General features: G+C 41.5%; 1 protein-coding gene across 1 annotated transcript; it reads left to right on the top strand.

Moving 5' to 3' along the window:
• Positions 1 to 1,812: 1,812 nt before the first annotated feature.
• On the top strand, positions 1,813 to 15,316 carry TMEM30A (transmembrane protein 30A). The gene is made up of 7 exons (XM_037391960.1): positions 1,813 to 2,185; positions 7,690 to 7,806; positions 8,473 to 8,580; positions 9,650 to 9,737; positions 10,210 to 10,353; positions 12,020 to 12,226; positions 13,163 to 15,316. Exons 1-7 carry the CDS (start codon positions 1,916 to 1,918, stop codon positions 13,354 to 13,356), a joined length of 1,128 nt encoding a protein of 375 aa, XP_037247857.1. The 5' UTR covers positions 1,813 to 1,915; the 3' UTR covers positions 13,357 to 15,316.
• Positions 15,317 to 16,527: the final 1,211 nt, after the last annotated feature.

Genomic DNA, 16,527 nt, shown 5'->3' with positions numbered 1-16,527 from the left:
TATCAAAGTTTGCCGTAGCATAAAACTGGGAAGTGATACTCCATCACCCAGCCCACAGCCCCACACTGCTACTGTGGCTATTCCCCAAGAGCTGACAGAGCCCATGCCCCGTTTAACCACTGCAGAACAGATTCCCACACAAATTTAATATTCCCTTTCTTGCCAGTCCTCTCAGACCTGGCAGCATCAGGTTTGCAACTTCCCGATACTGCCCCTTGGTTATCCTGCTGCCAGGGAAATTTCTTGCCACCTCAGCCCATTGACCTGTCTTGTTCCCTTGGGACCCCAGGTTGCACCTCACTGGATTTTCTACAGGGCTGTGGGAGTAGAAGTAATTATGGCTGAAGATGGTAATTGAAAACGAAAGATAATAAAGAAAAGGGTGATAAGAGGGACAAATGGCTTAACTAGGGGGAACGACAGCAAAAGGTGGGGCCCACAAGATAGTGGAAAGGATAAATCAGAAATGAGGTATAGCTTTAGCACAGGTGTCACAAGGTACGATTCATCTTTGAACACTCTATAAGTATTTAGGCACCAAATCCATTCTTAAATTTCAGATGCTGAAGCGTCCAGATTCCCTATGGTGTCTCTGAAAGGTCTGTCGAGTCCCCGCGAAGAGCAGCATTTGCACAAGTCATTTGCTCCCCCCAGTGGCTTTTGTTGATGCTTTCACTCCTTCAGAGAACTGAAAGGCATCTATTTTAGAGAAACTGTACCACCGGCAAGCTAAAAAGCCTTAGATTGAATTACATCTTATAAACTTTTCAATTAAATAGTTTTATTTTTTCCTAAAATCAAATAAATACATAGACACTTGGTGAAAGTGAGTGTTTGGCTACACTTTACATAGCAAGTCCTCACAAAACAGTTTTTAACGCAAATGCGCCAGTAAAACGAGAAACACGGTCTTTCAATGTTGCGCCGGCTTGAGCAATGCCTGATAAAGCAGGTATTCTGGGATACAAATACATGCTCCCACACTGCTTTCCAGGAGGTGGCTATTCAGTGAATTGAAGCCAGAGTAGTTCGTACGGGAAACAAAGTTAACTCTGACAGCACCATCCATACAGGCATTCCCTGCACCCCGCTTCACTCCCACCCCTCCAGACAACAGGGCAGGAACGTAGTGCAGAACCCCCCAGAAGCGATGGCCAGCATGAACGGCGTCATTCCCGTAAGCTCTTACAGCTTTGCCGAGACTCCCTTGATGACAGCACCTGTACGGCGGCGCTGTTGCTGTCCCTATCTATGAGGGCAGGCAGCTTCGGTTCATTTCTCCATCCCTGACCCCGCGGACGCTGCCGTTTTCAAGGCGCCCCCCGGCGCGGCGGCCAGCCGCGGGGTGGCAGCGCTCCCGCCCAGGTACGGAGCGCAGGTGACGAGGCCGCAGCACCGGGGCTCTTCTGCTGAGGCGGCCGCCACCCGCTCCGGTCCCGGGGTACACGGAGGCCGCAAGGCCGCGGCGGGGACCCCTCCGTGACCACACAGGGCCGCCCCGCCCCCTCGGAGGCCGGAAGAGGCGGAGGCAGCTGCGGAGCGGCGCGGCGGGCCTAGGCCCCCTCAGCGGCACCGCCTCCTGCTCGTGCACCCTCTGGCCCCGCCCCCGCCCGGGCCCGCGGAGGCAGGCGAGGCGCGCATGCGCAGCGGGCCCCGCCCAGCGCCCGCCGCCCCCCGGCTCTGCGCATGCGCAGCGCCCTCGCGGCCGCCCTCTGGCCCCGGGAGACGCGGCGGGCGGCTGGGAGCGCATCGGCAGCCGCGCGCCCGGCGCCTCCCTCCTGCCGCGGCTGAGCGCGCAGGCGCGGCGGCCTCCGGTCACGTGCGGGGGGTGGCGGCCTGTGGGTGACGCGGGGCTGCGGGGGTCGCCGGCGGGGCCGGTGGGGCCGGTGGCAGCGCGCGGCGCCGGGCGGGCGCCATGGCCGTGAACTACAGCGCGAAGGAGGAGGCGGACGGGCACCCCTCGGGCGGGGTCGGCGTGCCGGGCGGCGGGGCGGTGGGCGGCGGCGGCGGGGCTGTGAAGACCCGCAAGCCCGATAACACGGCGTTCAAGCAGCAGCGGCTGCCGGCCTGGCAGCCCATCCTGACGGCGGGCACGGTGCTGCCGGCCTTCTTCATCATCGGCCTCATCTTCATCCCCATCGGCATCGGCATCTTCGTCACCTCCAACAACATCCGCGAGTACGAGGTGCGCGGGGGCCCCCCCCCACACACAGGCGCCCGCCGGTTCCTCCCGCCGGCGGGGCGGGGGGCAGCGGCGGCCGGTGGGTGCTCGGGAAACCCCGCTCGGGGGCGCCGGGCCCGGCCGGGGGCGGCGGTAGGGGCCGCACACCCGCCGCGGCCTGCGCCGCCTTACGAGACCCGGCGCCGCTCGGCGGGAGGTGGGGTGGGTTACGCGGTGCCGGAGGAGCTGCCGCCTCGCCCTGGCGCTTCCCATCCGGTGTAACGTTGGTGCGTTTCAACCGCCCACCCATGAGTTACGCTGAGTAGACCCTGAGCTTGCAGAGTATCCTCCTCGGAGCTTGTAGGCCTCCTGTCAGCCTTGCCAGCCCCTCCCGAGAGAACTTCCAGGGCAGGGAACGCCAGTATTTGGTTAACGCTGCCCAGTGCAAGTGGTGGTCGCGGTAGCGCAGAAGGTCTGCGCATCGCCCTTGAGATAGCTTGTGGCGGTGGATTGTATTTCTTTAAATGTCCAGAGTAATTGTAGTTTCAGGATGAAAGTCTGCGGTGTATACATTGCTGTAATTCTTACGTGCACTAGTGATTTAACATTTTAAACGCCTTACGGGATACCAGGGTGTCCCGAGTAAACATAGAAACAAGAGATCGAAGAGTATGGCTTTTTCTGAAAATCCTAGCCTTAATTATTTACTTCTTATGGGTAATCACACCACTGCTGTGAAAACTCACAGAACATTAACTGAAAACTAAACTGTATATCACACTTAGGACCACTTGATAACAGAATCACTGTGTTGTAAGGAAACAACCCAAAAAGATTAGGGGCAGCCTCAAAAAGCGTATTGATGGCTATGGTCAGTGAGGTAATGCGACTAAGACTGCTTGTAGGAAAAAACGTGTAATCATTTGTTGGATTGATGTTTGGAGAATATGAATTTTTGTGGATCAAATAATTCTAGTTATCAGAGTAAGCTGTCACCTGCAGATAAGTCATATTCAAGACAGTGGCTTGGCTAGTGGAAGCAGTGAGGCAATGAAGCCCAGTTAACGAAGGAAATCCTGAGGTAGACAGTGAATGGTATTATATTATCACATTTCTTTTAAAATGCAAACAATGTCGTAATAAATCAAACTTAAGGTTTGCTTTCCTTTTATGTTAAGTGCTAAAATTCCAGTCAAGGAGAAAAGCAGAAGTGAAAAAAAAACAAAGCTGAAGTGTATTTTGCAGTGACCAAATGTGGTATACAGGCATAGTTTTTGAAAAGCTGCTTGTGTTAAGGTTTGAGGGTATGTAGAACATCTGAAAATTGCTTCAGAAAATATTGCCAAGTTGTCATGGGCACGTAGACTTTTAAATTCTTGTGTTGTAGTCATATTTAAGGTAAACACAATTGTGTGTTCAACAGGAAACTCAATGGGGAGAAGTAAAAAAACCGTCCTCGCTAACTCTGATTTTTTGGCAATGGCCATTTCTATAGTAAAGAAATACAAAGTCTTAGATCATAATGATTGTAAGGTAGATATAACTAGATAAATATATTTTTTTTTTCCATTATGACTGGATTTGTGTTGATGTATAGGGACAGGTAATGCATCAGAGTTTCATGAGTCCAAGAATTTGTAAGCGACTTCTTGCTTGTGCCTGTATCGCTACTGTATGCATATACAGAATTTTTAGATACCTTTGTTGCTTAGCAGCTCAGTCATATACTCCTGGTAAGTTCCAGTAGGAGCCAAAAACTAGCTGTTCCCACCTATTGTGCAGTATAGAAGTCCACGGGTGAGCTGGAAGCATGACTGGGGCTCCCCTATACCATCAGATTGCATATAGAAAGCAGTAGTAGCCATTTATGTTTGTAAACCAGTTGACAGGTGCTGGCCTTCCACCAGTTCTAATGTCAAGATTGAAAAGGGTTTCATTTGTTTGTTTGTTTTACTGTGTGGGTTCACTCTTGTATCATCCACCTTACATGAAGCTCTCCCAGATCAGTTCATTAGGCTTTCGTGAGGACAGGAGGGACAGAGTTCTTTGACTTCTGAGGGTATGATCGGACAGTTGGGGTATGCAGGTAAGAATGGGGAAACTTGGGTTGTGTTCTCTGATCCTCATGCATGTTTTGTCAAGTGTTATAATGCAGAAATTCTGCAAGTAAGATTATAATTCTAAAGGTGACAGAGTGGGGGTTTTTTTTGAAAAAAAAAAAAGGTTTAAATCAAAAAAGGTTTTATAGTTGCAGCCATGAAACAGGTGAAGGGTTTTACAGACCAGCATTTGGGCTCTGAACGCCAGTGAGGGATGCAGTTTAAGACTCTGCTATCACTTACATGCTTAGCTGAAAGACGTACCTGCTTAATATGCTGGCTTTTGTTAGTAATTGCCAAATGTTATTCACAAATAGCTGTAAATTTGGCTCCGGGAGACAAGACATCTAAAAGCTAGGTGCAGTGACTAAGCTCTTTTAAAAATGCAATTGGAGGAGGAAGTGGAGGTAGTTATTTACACCTACCTCCTAGTCAATAGCATACTTCTCTGTGTGAATGCATATATATATACAGATGTATATAGCTGCCTGTAAACTTAGTATATTGAAATTGAATGGGATGTATAATTTATGCCCCTGAAGTACGTGTTCATGTACAGTTCAAATCACTGTTCCCTGGAACTGGATATTGCAGCCATTAGTGTGTCTGTGGACTGTGCTGTTCTCTTGCAGGCGCGAGGACTGAGCAGCAAAATGTAGCGATTCCATTGATTTCCTTTATAAGCTCACTTGAATTCAAATGTGGAACATTTCCAACAGCTTTAGTATACTAGAGTTACAGATTTTTTGCATTGTTTTTTCTCTCATATTGTCTTGCTATTTCAAAGGGTATAAGCAGCCATTTATCTTGGGTCTATCATTAAAACAGTTCATTTGGGTGGAAGGTGACTAGCAGTTGTATAAATGCGTCTTTTTGTACTGTTACTAAGGATGAAAGAGTTCTGTATTTCCTGGGGTTTAAATTTTTTTTTTTTTTTAAAAAAAGAGTGGATCAGCAGCATTGACGGAGTATATTAATATGTGATAAAAATTCAGGAATATCCAAAATATTAATTGTGTAGAAAAGAGATCTTTGTGCTGTGACTGCTGCTGTGAAATGCATAATGATAGTTAAAAAGCAAGATAAACTTCAAGGCATGACTAGGAATGAAGAACTGGAAGAAAATAATTGCTGTTGCATACATCTTCGGTGTTGTGTGCAGTTCAGCTAGCCCTATTTCAAAAATAATACAAAACTTAATAAAAACTGCAGAGGGGGATAGCAAATAGGACCAGTTACAGGATACTTTTTATACTAGAAGTGGCTGAGCAGAGTAGGATAAATGTGTGACAGCATATGAAGTCTAAAAAATCATAAATGGTTTGGAGAATATGTATGTGCGATAGTAATGTTATTTCTGTACTGCAGACATGTGAATCAGCTGAGAAAGATGTCAACAGCCTGAAAAGCTATTGGTGCTGGGTAATTTGGATATACCCATTGCCCTTGGATCAGGGGTTGTTGGGGAAGGGCTCACTCTGTGGGTTTGTCGTGCTCAGCTGCTGGCTGATCCCTGGGGACAGACCGCTGGGTCAGATGGGTTCCTGCGTTGGACCCCAAAGTCAGTCCTTCAGATATGTCCTTCAGAGATGAAGAGAGATACCTCTATCCCTTTAAGCTTTCTGTTGAATGTAACCTGTAAATGTGGATGCAGAAAAAACTACTTGTGTTGGTGGTTGCTCTACAGGAAAGCTCTTGAATAGTGGTGAAGCTGATAGCAGTGGTCAAAAGCATGATTCTGCTTCAATGTACATCAATTTCATGCTCCACAGAATTTAGTCAATTATATTTTTAAAAGTGAAGTCTTTAACTCTTTTGCAACCTTGGAGTATTTGAGTTCTTGATTGAAAATTTTCCACACTGGAGAACTAGCTCAAGATACAGAGGTTTAAGTTTTTTCTAAAGGAAATGCTTGCTAAAGCTTTCTTTAGCAGGAAAGGCCCCCCCTGCCCCCACCCCCGAGTTATCCTTGAACAAATGAGGTGCATTGTTTGTTGAGAGCAGTGGTGGTCTGTCTGCTGTAGCTAAACAGAGCTGTTCAGGACTGCTGCAGCACTGCTATTTCTAGATCTGCATAAACTCAATATCTTGTTCAGCAAAGGAAGCAAATATGATGTGATTCCCTTTCTCTTTGCCAGCTAATAGCTTCTGAAGCTGACTTGTTTTAGCTAGGCTTGTTAGGGTGTAGGTCTCATCTGTCAGAAAATTGGCAGCAGAGCAGATACTAATAAAAGTGCTGAAGGAAGCGTTGCAGCTTACTCTTAATAGATATCAAAGAAATTACAGGAAGAGAGACCTTGAAGAAGACCCGGAGGAAAACAGGCTTCAGTTGTTCCCTGAACCTTGAAACCGTGTGCTTGTTTTAGCTAACCTCAATACAGGTATTAGGACAGATCATAAATCACTCTAATGCTTGATAATGTGTTTCACTATAAGCGTAAATCGGAGCAAACCATTTGCAGCAGCCTTTCACAAAACTAGGTAGGTGTTGTAGTTTAAATGATACTGCTGTTAAACAGTTGGTTGCTCTAACACGGTATGTATTGCAGCAGTCTGAGTCTAAATTCTCAATAGGAAGTTCATAGTGAGTGTAGAAATACAAGTTTATAGGCAGATGGAAGCTTTCTCCTGCTGCGCTTGGAGCTAGCCTGCTGAGCCCAAGTTAATTATTTCCTGCCATTCACGTGCTAGAGCTCTATACATGAGAGAGCCACTGTGGTCAAGTGAGTTAGTTGGCTTGGGCCATAGGGTGAGCTCATGGCTGCTAAATATTATAAATACTGTCCAGGTAGCCTGTATGTACAGATTTTAAATACGGGCCTTTTTGAGTGGCGTTGTTAAAGACAGATAATATTGTGTAAGCCAGATTAACACTGATCTTTCATGTCCATCTACTGGTATTTTACCATTTCTGGCAAAACAGTATTAGCATCTTCATTTTCCTATTTTAGGACAGCTCTTGGGCATTAAGTGATTTTTTTTTTTTAAGCTTCTGACTAATTAGATAGCTAAAAATGGTCAGCAAAGCAAGTTTTCTAATGCAAACCTTTTTTATTAAATATCTAGACTTTTTGAAAATTTAACCTCCTTGGAAAGTGTGTAAAAGTTCAGATCTGCTTGTCATACAGTATGTGTTTGGAAGTGTCACATTTGTATTATCTGCTGCTTGTGTTTTGGTGGGTGTTTTTTGTTTTGTTTTCCCCTGGCAGTAATGGAAAAATTGAATTTATTTGAGGCTGAAATGGAGCATATACACAGAATTACAAAATCCTTTAGGTTGGAAGGGACCTCTTGAGATCAAGTAGGCCTGAATGGGCTTTTGGTGTTGGAGTGTAATAAGATTGCAAAATAAATGCCATGTCAGCTTTCTGGCTTACCATTTTGCTTTACTCTCCCATTGTAAATTAATGATTTTTTTTTCTGTTATAGATTGACTATACAGGAACAGAACCTTCTAGTCCCTGCAACAAATGCTTAAATGTGTCCTGGGATAGCACAACACCGTGTACTTGCACCATCAATTTCACACTGGAACATTCATTTGAGGTATGCTACCCTGCACGCAAAGTGAAATTAGAAGAGTTTATATGGTTTATTTTACAATCAATAGGAAAGCTGTATCACTAGGTCTTAATTGTATTTTTCTATTTTAAAGGATTATTTCTGGTTTTCCTATGAACTTGTATCTGATTTTTGTGTGCCTTTTCAGTAGCAGGGATGACATGGTTTTTCATGCCTCTGTTTATCTGGAAATGTACAACATTAAATGGAATGCTTGTGTTTTACACATTTAGATTTACCATATGTATCATACCTGGCTGGAAGATCAGCTGTTCCTACATGATGTCCAAAACCTCAGTTCAACTAAGGTTTTTTTAGTTTTAAAAACTAAGTTTTAAGTATAACAAAACTTAGATATGTGCTTTCTGACAGATTAGAGGCAAATAATGAGGCTTATATGCCTAAGGAACAAGGTAGGTGTGGGGATTAGTGCTGGTAATTTATCATTTTGATACTTCATGGCATGTTTATACTGTTTGACTTCAGGATGCCAGCTTGTGTTAGGATAGTACTCTTACGTACTCAGTGTGAAGAAGGGATTGAGGCTCCTACTTTATGAATGTTGCTGTAAAGTAAACATGGAGTTTAAGAGGTTAAAGTTTAAGCTTTGTGTGAATGAAAACCTCTCTTGTCCCATCTTGCTTCTTGTAGAGCAATGTATTCATGTATTACGGACTTTCCAACTTCTATCAAAACCATCGTCGTTATGTGAAATCTCGAGATGACAGCCAACTAAATGGAGATAACAGTTCCCTACTTGTAGGTATTAATGGTTGGATATTAATAAGTAATTAATTTCCGACTATTGCATAAATCACCACATAGCAGAGTATTTAGTTTAATGATAATGAGGTACTAGAGTTTTTGCACAACAGAAGACAACCATAAGGAATTCGTATTTTGTTTATAGAAAATAACTCTAAAATTTCATGTCATTTCATTAAGCAGACAGCAATGCAGTACTTCAATCACTTCTCAAATTTAAATAGTTTTAAACTGTCTTGTTATGTTCAGTCAGTAGTATCTATCTGTATCCGTTCCGTCTGAAGCTTTTGTTTTTAGTATAACATTCGGCTACTTAGCAGTTGGTTTGGATGTTGCAGTTCAGTGCATCCCTTTTTGTAGACTCTGGTTCATTATTGAACATCAGCAATATTGGAAATACCAGTACTGTGTTTTCTGTTCAAGGCACTGTATAATGTTTAGGGCCAGACCTTTCCTTTACCCAGTTTTTATGAGGCACGGAAATACAGTTGGGTGTTCTGTTTCAGCAGGAATGATTTTTCCCTTTTTATCTGTAAACTTTAAAAAAAAAGGGGAGAGTTTCAGGAGGCTACACCTGATCACTGACACAGGGTTTTGGGGGCCTTTTTCTGCTTGCATTTTTGGCATGCTATTGGGAGTCCTTGCAACCTTTTGCATTTTGTTACGCTTGGTTTCTTACAATCTTATTTTCTGTAACACTGATGCATACTTAAAACCCCCTTTAAGAAAAGAATACTTGGGTACTTCATGCTGGAAAACTGTTTCTATTAAAAGATAGAAGAAAAAAGTTGTAATAGCATCCAAGAAAAACCTTGGTTTTAGTATGAACATGATGGGATTCTGACTTTGTGTTTTATTTAGATTTTATTCCTGTTTGTAAAAGAACAATCAATCATGATAACTAGTATTGAATGCTGAAGTATTTGTAAATAACCTGACTTGTGAAAAGATTACTTTGTGGTACATATCAAGATCTGCACATTATTGAGGTACTGTAGTAAAAAACAAGTCAGTTAAATCAGCTAGCAGAGACTCATCTGCCTTTTTTCTTTCTAACTATCAGAATCCAAGTAAGGAATGTGAGCCTTACCGCACAAATGAGGACAAACCCATTGCTCCTTGTGGAGCTATAGCCAACAGTATGTTTAATGGTATGGTAACACTTTTACATTATCACTTGGATGTTTATGTGATCTAGTGTATGTTTTGTGTTGTGTTGCAAATTATTCTGAATAAAGACATCATGGGTTTTTTTGTTCTGCTTTAATATTTTCATTGTTCAGAATAAAATAAATGTCTTGTACTGCTGTTGCTTTTTTCAAAATTGTTATGAGAATTAATGTAATCTGATAGAATACAAAGGATGAAAATGCCTGTTTTGAGAAGCTGTTACTGCAATGGAGTAGAAGCACAGGTATCATATATGGATAATATGCTGCTATCTAATAATATTCATTGATTCTTGCAGAACAGCTTGTGATTGTGGCAGGCAGATAATAAATGCCTTGTCCGTTTTTTTGTTGTGTTTCGTTTCATCTGGAAGTAATTATTTCACTGCCTATTGGGATCATCTGTCTAATGAAAGTCTCTTCAGCTGGTTTTCTAATTTGATTTTCTCTTCAGACACATTGGAATTATACCGCATTGAGAATGACACAAGGACTCCTATTACTTTGATTAAAAAAGGCATTGCATGGTGGACAGATAAAAATGTAAAGTTCAGGAATCCTACAGGAGATGGAAATAACTTAACTGCGCTTTTTCAAGGTAAAAAAAAAAAAAAAAGGTGAAATTTTAAGAACAACAAAACGCTTCATTCACATTTTGATTCCAGCGAGTTTTACCTGACTACATTTCACTGAACATGCTAACGTAAAATATTGTGGTTCTCTGAAGAAATCCAAGCTACGGACTACTCTGCTGGCTAGAAGGGTCATCTTTAAATAGTGAAAGCCGCAAATTTTATGTGAAAGTGTTGGGGTTTTACCTTTTTACCTTTAATGTAATCTTTTTTTTTTCTTTGCCTTGAATACTAAGAAAAGTGTAATATGTGCACTGCTGTTGTGGCTTAACCCTCGCTGGCAACTAAGCACCACGCAGCTGCTCATGTAACCATGCCCCCACCCAGTGGGACGGAGGGAGAATTGGAAGGGTAAAAGTGAGAAAACTCATAGGTTGATATAAAGACAGCGTAATAATTAAAAAAAAAAAAACCCAAACGTTCTACAAAGAAACCCCAAACCACAAAAACAACAAAGAGAGAGGACAACAAACCCCAAGAAAAACAAGCGATGCAAAAGAAAACAATTACTTAACATTGGCCAAGTCCCTGAGCAATGGCAGCTCCCTACCTACCTCTGTGTGCCTAGTTAGTGCTGAACATGATGCCGTATGGTATGGAATAGCCCTTTGGTCAGCTGGGGTCAGCTGTTGTGGCTGCATCACCCCCAGCCTCTTGCGCGCTCCCAGCCTACGTGCTTGCAGGGCAGTCTGAGGAGCTGCTCAGTAATAAATAAAACATAAGTGTGTTATCAACACTGTCCTCATCACGAACCCAAAACACAGCAGGGTACAAACCACTATGAAGAAATTTAACTCTATCCCAGCCAAAACCAGTACAGCCACTGTAATGCTTGGATTTAACTTGAAAAGAAATCCTGTGGTAGCTTCAACAAACTCTTCATACGGAGTTTTCATTTGAATGTTTCTACTGCTAGATTGTGCAATGTTTTCTAAAACACTGATTCTTTTTTTGTGGTTAAAGTGACTGATGTGTCATTTGTTATGTTAAATGCAGTTGGACAAATCAAAGTTTTCTTTGGCTTCTAATGTCTGAAAATAATCTTCCTCAGGGCTGTAAAGGGTGTGTGTGTTTATGCAAGGTATATAATAATTTCAGGTTTAACCTGATGTGGGTTTCTTGCTTAGTCACAGCCAAATTACATGTTAACAATGTGATGCTACCCTTGGAAAATCAAGATACCTTACCCGAATACAGCACAGAATTGTATTTCAAATAAATTTAGCAAAAGCATTAGTATGGTGTTATCTAAAATATTGTATGTAATTTTATTTGCTTGTGATCTAGCAAGTGGTGGTCAAATGAGTGAGCAGAGGAGCTGTCTCCTAATGGAGAACTATCTAACGAAGTATTGTTTTGACATGAGACTGCATAGCATAGCTATATAAATGTGTTCAAACAAATGGACAGTGCTGTTATATAAATAAAGCTGCTTATTTATATAAATTAAACTACTTAAGCTGCAAAATGAAGAATTCTTAAATAGCCCAGTGTCTTGCAGTAGTAGTGAGCCAGCCTGTCTGTTCATACTTTTTAGAAGCCAGTAATTTTTTTTTGTACTATTAGAATGAATTTTGATGGGCCAGTGTGTTACTTGGCCCTCTATTTGAAATACCGTTTGTTTAATCCTAGGCACAACAAAACCTGTAAACTGGCCCAAGCCGGTGTATATGCTGGACTCGGAGCCTGACAACAATGGCTTTATTAATGAAGACTTCATTGTGTGGATGCGCACTGCTGCTCTGCCAACGTTTCGCAAGCTGTATCGTCTCATTGAAAGGAAGGATAACTTACAGCCTACCTTACAGGCTGGAAAATATTCTTTGGATATTGCGTACAGTATCCTTTGAAAAACCTTTGGAAGTGGCTAAGAGCTTTAGCTGGCATGGGCATATGTATTTGTGCAAGTTCGAATTGAACTAACCTTTTTTCTTACCATCTCTAAAAAAAGATGGTATTGAGCTGTGGTTGAAAACTGGCAGTGGGAATTGGGTAGAGTATTACCATCTTTTACTTCTGTGCAAGTTTTTATAGAATTAGTAGCTTCATAGTGAGAGGGAAATCAGATTGCTTGAGTGCTGTAAAGGAATTGAGAGAAGCGTAGGAAAAAGGAAAGAACAGAGGTAGTTGGTAGTCTAGAAATTTTAGAACTTTAACTTCAAGGTGCAATGACAATATGTAATCAAGGGCAGACTGACTTTGGAGGTCAGAAAAATGCTAGAGCTGTGGATCAGGTGGAGGACTGTCATTCTGTTACGGACAAATTAAAGACTAGGTAGATGTGTAGGAGACTGGAGGAGGAGGGTTGTCATAGTTACCGAATTCTTAAAATTTGAAAGCACTTAATGATCATTTTTAAATAGCTACTGCGGTATTTTCCTTTGCTGCAAAATGGTGGGGAGTGCGTATAAAACTGAACATAAAGAAAAATGTTGTGCTATAATACAGCCAAGAATTAAAATTTAGACTTTTCTCATTTTATTGAAGCTGCTTTCAACGTGCCCCCCCCCCAAAAAAAAAAAAAACAAACCCTTTATTCTTTGCTTAAAAAGAGATTAACATCTCCTAATGTGGCATTTGTCTTGGAGTAGCTAACAGTGCCCAGATTAGTCTTAACCTAAAAGATGAGCTTAATGTTGCATATTTGCACTTCCACTATTCAAAGGCAGCAGTTTATATTTGGAACCTGAGTGTAATGACCCAAAATTTTTATGTGCCTGACTACATAAAGGTAGATTTGGAAATGTGCTTCTTGTTTTCCTAAATATTTTTCAGATTATCCCGTACACAGTTTTGATGGACGGAAAAGAATGATCCTAAGCACCATCTCGTGGATGGGAGGCAAAAATCCCTTTCTGGGAATCGCTTACATCACTGTTGGGTCCATATGCTTCTTCTTAGGAGTTGTATTGCTGATTATCCATCACAAATACGGAAATCGAAACACTAGTGCAGACATTCCCAATTAATCTTGCATTCTGCAAACAAATGTACTGCATGTGCATCAAGGCCAGTCCAGAATGGACCCAGTTTTTGAAAGATAAATCTCTGCTTCTGTCACTGCTGAGACTGGGTACATTATTTTTATCTAAAGCTCCCCTTTCCCATACTGTGGATTAACTCTTGAAAATGACGGGTATACAATTAGTTGTATTGGTTCTATCTCTTCTGCCTACGCCAGAAACAATTTTTCTGATATTTGCCGCTAACTGGGCAGGCCATATGATGCATATAGCTCCTGTTCCCTTGATGCATCTGCTGCTTGTTCATGTGCTGTGTAATGTTGGTATGATTCAGGACATACAGGTTGCGTGGAGAAAGACTGTTAGAAGATAACTGTAAAATGTTCACTTTCCAGAATTCAGGTATCAGGGCTGTTGAAAGAAAAAGTCAAGTCTTAAATATTTTTTCAATTTACTGTCTTGTGTGCATGGGCTTTTACATTTCTTGCTGAGATTTTAATATATTTATGTAAGTTGTTAAATATTTTTCCTGTGTCCTACACACCTCTGTTTCATTAAATCCCTTAAGCGCTATGTAAATCTCAGCACTCTGGATTCTTCGTGTATTTACAATGTATGCGCCTGGCCAGTAAACTAGCATCCTATGAAGATACCAGAAAACTTACTTGTTGATTATCTGTGTGAGTCTCTTTTAAAGATTTTTCTAATTTGGGAAATGTTTGTTGCAGGTAGAATTTGCTTTTTTCTAATTTTCTTTGCTTTAAGTCATATCCAATACTAGTTTACCTATTGTGCTTGCTGATTTTGCTTTTTCTGAGCAGCTCCAAGCATTAATCAAGAAGAACCTACAATATTTTTTCTGTTCACAAATTTGGGTGAATTCCTTTTACTGGAGGAGCTTCCTAATTTTCTTGAGGCGTATATATTCTGAGCAGGTTTTGTTATAAGGAATTGTCATACACTTTTTCCTTATTTGGAGTGAAAACAACGTTAATTTTTTGCAGTGTTAAGATAGTAAACTATAGAAATTCAGAAGTTGAGATGGCAGTAACCTCTTTTCACTGAAACGCAGGTTGAGCTTGCTGTGAAACCTACTTTCAATATTGCAGTTAGAAGCAGTATGTGGGTTAGTGTCTTAAATTACAGATGGATCCACTTTTAGGTTAATTAAAAGTTAACTGTAACCTGTAAAATACTACATTTTGGTGACTTCTTTTTTTAGATGATGCACAGAAACTGTAATGTATATGGCGGAGATCACTTTATATGCAACTAGCTTGATAAAGCATTGAGTATATTAAAAAAGACCTAATAAATTCTGCAAACCGTTTAATAAGAGATTCTATTTTGTGCTTGAACATAGATTTATTTTAATTTGGATGAAAAGATACATTCTCATTAAGTCTGAATGCAGTTTAAGTGAGTTGTATTTCTGGGATTGCGTTATTTGTTAAAAAAAGTTGTTTATTCATGGTCCAGTAGCTTAATCTATACCAGTTTTAAACAACACCATTAATTTATCACATGAACACATGACTGTTCTTACTGAATTACTTGTGGAATCTTTTTCAGTTAGCAGTTGAAGTGTGTGGGTCTGTATAAGCTATGGAATGAGGCAACATTTCCAATGTGCTAGCTTTCTGTAACTCCGTAGAATAATTTGTTTGCACAGTAGAGTGTGGCAACACGGGGTGTTTTAAGTAGTCAAAAGACTTTTAAGATTTTATTTACAGTGCTGTATCTAATGTTCCTGGAATTGTAGAATAAAGGTATGTACCTTTGTATGTTGCAAGGCAGAAAACTCACATAAAATGTTAAACTGGCTTTCATCTGTAGAGTAGCTGCTAGTCTACGATATAGTAAATGACTAAAAGGATGTCTTCCAATTACTGGTCATTAAAATATTTTGATTTTTAAACTTTGTGCTTGTCACTTGAAATACAAATATATTCTGATTTGTTCAGAATCCCTGTCTTTTTCCAAGTAGGAAATGCTGCTTTTTGGCCTGTGTTCAAAATTAAACCCAAAGTATTTCTGTATCTTTACCTTAAAATATTTTTCGATGCCTTACTGTTTTTTTTTTTTTTTCTACTGACTATACCTGTTAGTGCTTCTTTGAAGTTCTTAATGAAGTGCACTGGGAGAGTTGCTGTCTGATTTTTGTTACAATTAAGCTTTTTTTCTGAGAGCCTGTAGCAGTAAATACTGGTCAGGCAGTATGCCTGATGAACAGCATGCCTGAGGGAGTTTAAAATGCTTGTAAGAGCCTAAAATATTACGCGAGATTTGTAAACTCTTCCTTCACTCATGTTCATTTGTTGTGATGTCAAGTTGATAACTATGGAGATCTTGAATTTTCTGTTTCTTACAAGTTGCCCTTATGTCACGTGTTCAAAGATGAAACCGCGGCATCCCTGTCTGACGCTTCAGGCAGTGTCACTGTCCCCGTGTTCAGTGTCGTGTTGAATTTGGATTTGACCACCTGTGACCAGGTTCTTCAGTGGCATCCTTCACAGGTATTCACTACCAGGGTTCAGGAGTACAAAGAGCCATGCCTCTGCTTTCTGAGTGCCCGTCAGGCACTTTCCAAGTCTTCCCCAAAGGAAGCAGTGCCCAAAATGTGAGCGATTATAAGTTTTTTGGAGGCTGCTGCTGTATGAGGGTCTGCTTGTAAGAGGGAAACGACTCTTTCCTGGAGACAGTAATTTGGGAAACTAGGACATGTCCCTCTCTTAGGCAAGAGGTCTCTAAGAAAATTCTCTTGTGTGAGATCAAGTTCCTTCTGGTTTCTTGTAAAAATCTACATCCCTGTAACAAAGCAGGTTGTCACCTCGGGTGTATTTTTCTACCTGCACCAGGGTATTTAGGAGCTGTTGATTGTGCTTGGCTGAGTCAGAGGGAAGTTACCAGCTTGTAACTGGCGCGTGAAGGATCCTTCACAGCCTTTGCCTCCCAAGGTCACACTGGTACTGAAACTAGGTTCTCGGCAGCATGGTTTTGCTTTTAATTATGGATGTTAAACCTTGGAAGAATGCAAGCCTTGTCTTTTTTTACAGAAATCTCCATGGGAGAAAAGGCCGTAACAGTCTAGGGTCAAGTAACATCTGCAAGCATGTGTACCTGCTTGAATCCATCAGGGTAATGAACATGGCTGGCATTGGATTGGATTCACAGGAG

The sequence above is a fragment of the Falco rusticolus genome, chromosome 6 (genome assembly GCF_015220075.1).
Source record: "Falco rusticolus isolate bFalRus1 chromosome 6, bFalRus1.pri, whole genome shotgun sequence".
Classification (NCBI taxonomy): Eukaryota; Metazoa; Chordata; class Aves; order Falconiformes; family Falconidae; genus Falco; species Falco rusticolus.
This window is presented reverse-complemented; position numbering and strand designations above follow the sequence as displayed.